Below are 5,265 nucleotides of genomic sequence, written 5' to 3'. Positions count from 1 at the left end.
CGGAAATTCCGTCTCGCCTCGTTGTTTTCTAAGAAACGAGTTATCGGTGCGACGGCGTCCGTCTCGCTCGGCGGACATCCGTCCGGGCTCTGTTTTCTAAACAACTTTGGGCTGGGATATGGCTTTGATTTTTGGATCCTTTTGACAATCCTAGCGTTGTACACCTTACTAACATGTCCTAGGTCACTCTAGTAACATGGATTACATATTATGGATGCATTTACATGTGTGTGTATGCAAAGGTGTCCTAAGCCCTGATTTAGCCTAAGTCTTGATCTTTGACTTGGTCTTCGACTTGATTTTGTGCAACGGTCTTCATGTCCATCTTGGCATGGTCATCTTGACTTAGACTTCATGTCCATCTTCATGTCTGTCTTGGCATGGTCATCTTGACTTAGACTTCATGTCCATCTTTATGTCTGTCTTGGCATGATCTTGGCTTTGACTTGCATATGGCTTTGACTTGGAGTTGGTCCACTTGTTCTCATCTTGAACTAAAACATCATAACTCAATATAGCCATTAGTAATTCATGCTTATTATCATCAAAACCAATAGAGGCTGATGTGGCAAATGCTGACATGGCATTTCCCAACACTTGACAATGCAACCTCTTGAACATTTATATCTTCTGCTGAATTGGAAGCTTGTAAATCAGCCAATTGTTGTTGAACTTTAAGAATTTCAATGGAAGCCACTTTTGTATTTGCCTTGCTCCATAAGCGTAAGGTCTTCGCACAATTATAGATCTTATGTTGAAGTTTGTACGCATCTGAACCCTGCTTCAACGTGGTCCAGCCCTGTAAAATGTTATCCCTGAGCTCTGGATACTCTTCTCATTTAACTTCATAATAAAATTTGTGTGGTTTCTTAACTCCTTTGAGCAGCTCTACTTCCATAGGAGTGTGGTCAGAACCAAGTCTTACATGTTTGAAAGCATGAAGATCAAGAAATAGACGTAAGAATTCAGAATTATAAAATACTAAGTCAATGTGCTCCTGAATGTGAGCATTCCCTTTCCGTTTATTGGACCACGAAAAACGACTACCAGAACTGGGCAAAGCTACCAATCCACAGCTGGTAATTGCAGAATTCAAAGCATCTAGATGAGATTGAGGTTTCCTTCTGCCACCCCTTTTATCCTGATGAGTTAGGATTGCATTAAAATCCCCTAACACCAACCAAGCACCGTGAACAGAGTGACCCAGTTGTCGCATGTCTTGCCAAACCCGTCCACGCCCTGATTGCGTTGGTGCTCCATGTACCAAGGTCACCCGAATATCTGCATCTACAACATTCCAAGAAACCATGAAATCAACAAGAGAAGTTGAAAGAGAGAAAGGGAGAATAGAACAATTCGTATTCCACATCACTGCAATGCCCCCAGATTCAGCCTTGTGGAGCAACAAGTAGCATATCCGAAAAACCCAATTTGAGCTTGATCAATTCCATGTAGTTGGCAGATTGTTTTGTTTCCAAAAGTAGAAGTAAACTTGGTTGAGAGCGTCTACATAAATGACATAAATAGGAAACTGTCAAAGACCGACCACATCCCTGGCAGTTCCACATTAAGAGCCTCATGTTGAAAATAGGAAATAACCAAAATATGACATCTTCAACTTGTTGAAAAAGCTCACTATCCACTGATAAGATACTCTCTAAAAACAGCCAAATTAAAATAAAAGCTGCTGCCCCTTTCAGCCTTTAACTTAAATAAAAAAACGGAAACAGTAGGAGCAAAAGATGATAACAGAAATCATGGCATTTTACAAAGCAAAAGCATACCAGGTACTACCCGAGAAGAACAGTAAAGCCACACATTAAACAAAATGCAAGAAAAACATATGAAATAAACTAGCCACAAGAAGAGTATACAAGGTAATTATACGAACAGAGAAGGAACGAAAATAGATGAAACCAAATAGAAGGGTTGAACTCATCTCTCCTAATTTTCTTCTTTGTATTTAATATATATTTTTTATTTTATAATAAATATCATATTTTTTATATACAAATATTAAAGTTCATAAGGAAAAAAATATGATATTCAAATTGACTATATTCACAGTATTTTTATTTTTTCAATAAAAAACAGTGCATTATGTTGTATGCATAAAAATCATTTGGTGGCTTTTAAAACGCATATGCTTGTGACTTTGTACATGTTAGATCAAAGGGAAAATTCTCAGATGATCAAATTTAAAAAATATTTAATTTTTTTCTTACTTAAATATATTCTATTTTTTTAAAGTAATTATTAAATCTCAAATTTTGTGAAAATGTTTTTGGCCCAACTAATATTTTATCATGAACTACCCAAATTACTTTCAAGTCTTTTATATAAAAACTTGTAACAAGCGTTTACCAATCCCTTCAATCTCTTGGCAATTTTAAGGCCGACAACATTTGTCTTTTGTAGCTCTCAATCCTCCTATCATCAGTTTCTTCCTTTGCAATGAAAAACTTGAAGGTAATGTCAATGCAGGATTGGTAGAATGGTATAAATTCATACTTTTTAGTGGAGAGATTGTGGGTTCGATCCTTAAAAAAAGAAGAAGAAGAAATTGAAGGTAATTTAGCTAGTTCATGATAGAATATCAAAAATGTGTTGGCCAGAAAATTTATAATTTAGTAATTTAAAAAAATAGGATTCATTCGAGTAAAACCATTTTAAAAATATTTTATCGGATAAATGCTTCTTTGCACCAGAGAAAGAAAAGAAAAGAAAAGTAAATGCTTCTTAAAATCTGACCATTTTGCCTAAGATCAAAACAGTAAAAACTCACTTAACCAGAAAATGTGCCCGATTAAAGAAAGCGCCAACCCGACCCAGTCGGGACTGCAGTCGTTCTCTGCAACTCCATACCTCAGGAGGGTTCCTCTGGGAGGACGTGTCTGCAATTCCATAGGTCAGGTAACCGCTCCCTCTAATCTCCTTCATTTACCTCAAGCTCTTATTTCTCTGTCGATCTATTTCAGTTTCACAAACCCTAACCATCCTCCTTTTATCTCTTTCACTTATCTCTGGCTCTTGTTCTCTCTCACTCTATCTCTGTTTCACGAACTGTTATCATTCAAAATCATGGTGCAAATCATTGTTTGCTGTTTTCCAAGGTCTCTGCCAAAGTATTCAAAATCTCAAGGTTCGTTCCTTGTTCTTTTTCGTTTTGTTATTCAACAAAGTTTGTCATTCACAGGGTTTGTAATAGATTGTAATGGTTAGTTGGTTGCTTGGTTCTAAGCTTTTGTTTTTTTCTCGATGAATGAGTTGGCGTTGATTTTATGGATTATCCGGTTTGCTAATGCACCCTGCCACCAAGCTTCTCGTCTCTGTCTGTACTTTATTTTTTGTTCTCTTTTGTTTCGTGGTTACTTTGGTTGATTAGAGTTACAAAGTCCATTTCTTTCAACTCCTCTGGGAGTCTGGAATGGATGAGATATTAAATCGTTGTACATGTTTTGTCTCCGGATAGTTCCATTTAAAGACTATAGTGATAAGAAAAAGCTTAACAAAAATGGACGCTGACTTCTAATCAAGTAAATACGTATTATACCAGTGCTTTAATAGTCCCAAGGACTTCTTCTAATGATAACAATGCCAGCAAGAAGAAGAAATTTAATTGTTCACCTACAAACCTCTAAAAAGGAGGCTTCGGAGTAGAAGAGGAAGAGGAGGTCAAGACCTGAAGAGATGGATGTGGACAAGGAAATAGTCTTGGTTGTTGAGAGAACTGAGTAGAAGAGGTGGAAGAGAGGGGATAAGGAACTGGAAGTATCAAGTAAGAGGAGGAAGTAAAATTCAAGTAGGTAAAAAGATGGTGAATGAAGATGGAGAAGGCTGAAGAAGAGAATTTGAATAAGTAGAAAACACAAAACGAGGAAAAAAAATGAAACACTTATGGCTGACCAGAAGAAGATTGAGAAAATGTTGTATTCAGTTCATGCCTTTCAATCTTCAGCCATAACCACAATCGAGTATGCAGCCACAACCACAACCGATTATGCAGCCACAACAATAATAGACTCTGCAGCCACAACCACAACCAATTCTGCAGCCAAAACCACAGCACCACTGGCTACAACAACAACAACTGCAATATCCTCTGCAGCAACAACACTACCAACAACAACGTGGAATATCATTTTGTCCGAGACTTGGTTCGGAACAACACCATAAGTGCACTTTGTTCTGTTAGATGATCAAATTACAGATGTGTTTACTAAGGGTTTAACATCACAAGCTTTCTTCAAGCAAGAGACAAACTCTTGCCCTTGCCAATGTAGAGTTTGAGGGGGGATGAAAGACCATAATGGATATGTTATTGTTTGAATTTGATTTTTGAATTCAATTTTTGAAATCAAATTTAAATATTGTAAATGAATATTGTACAACATCCATGTTTATTTATAAATACATAAAACTTATCCATCAAGATAAACAACTTACTTATCAAAATTAGAGTTTTTCTTTGCATTCTTTCATGGTATTAGAGCTAAGGTTTTGAGAGGATTCTTTCTTAATTCTCAATTTTCACTTTCCACTTTGTATCAAGTCGTCGTCTCCATCCACTGCTTCCTGAAATGCAATCTGAGCCTCCTAGTTGAGGATCTTACTTGTCCCGTTTTCACAAATTCACGGTCAAATATGTATGAAAACAGGGCAATAAGGAGTTAACCTAGAGTCACATTTGGGGTGGGATTGTTCCATCCAGTCGGTCCAAGGGGTTCCCCTAATCAGCCCCAAAACAGGGCAATAAGGAGTTAACCTAGAGTCACATTTGGGGTGGGATTGTTCCATCCAGTCGGTCCAAGGGGTTCCCCTAATCAGCCCCTCCCTTCATTTGGTTGATTCAGGTTCTAAATTACTTATTGGAAAAGGAATCTGAATCTAATTCAAATCCAACCCCAATATCCTATATCCTAAATCCATAAGCATTTGGTTGTCTAATTCTGTAGAATCAATTCTGATGGAATCATGATTTAACATTTAAAAACTGTTTGGTTAAAAAACAAAGTATGTGATTCACTCAAATCCACATTTTACCCTGGAGGCTGACTTGCGGCTGAGATGCTTCAATAGCTAATCTCAAAATTGAATCCAAATCTAAGACCCATTGTATAAAAAAATAGATTTATGGACCCACTTTATCAGTGAAAATCTATACAAATCATCAGAACTCTGAGTTCGTGTTATCTTCTCTAACTCGCATACCTGTACAAATCATCAGAACTCTGAGTTCGTGTTATCTTTTCTAACTCGCATACA

The 5,265-nt window shown here is 37.0% G+C and overlaps 1 protein-coding gene across 1 annotated transcript; it reads right to left on the bottom strand.

Annotated features, from left to right (window-relative positions):
* Positions 1–835: 835 nt before the first annotated feature.
* On the bottom strand, positions 836–1,369 carry LOC149011955 (uncharacterized). Its single transcript, XM_089162803.1, has one exon. The coding sequence runs from the start codon at positions 1,367–1,369 to the stop codon at positions 836–838; it is 534 nt and encodes a 177-aa protein (XP_089018929.1).
* Positions 1,370–5,265: the final 3,896 nt, after the last annotated feature.

This window comes from Hakea prostrata, chromosome 7, assembly GCF_041222555.1.
Source record: "Hakea prostrata isolate BN-2017 chromosome 7, UWA_Hpros_2, whole genome shotgun sequence".
NCBI classification, from domain to species: Eukaryota; Viridiplantae; Streptophyta; class Magnoliopsida; order Proteales; family Proteaceae; genus Hakea; species Hakea prostrata.
The sequence above is the reverse complement of the archived record's forward strand: the minus strand, read 5'-3'. Positions and strand labels throughout refer to the sequence as shown.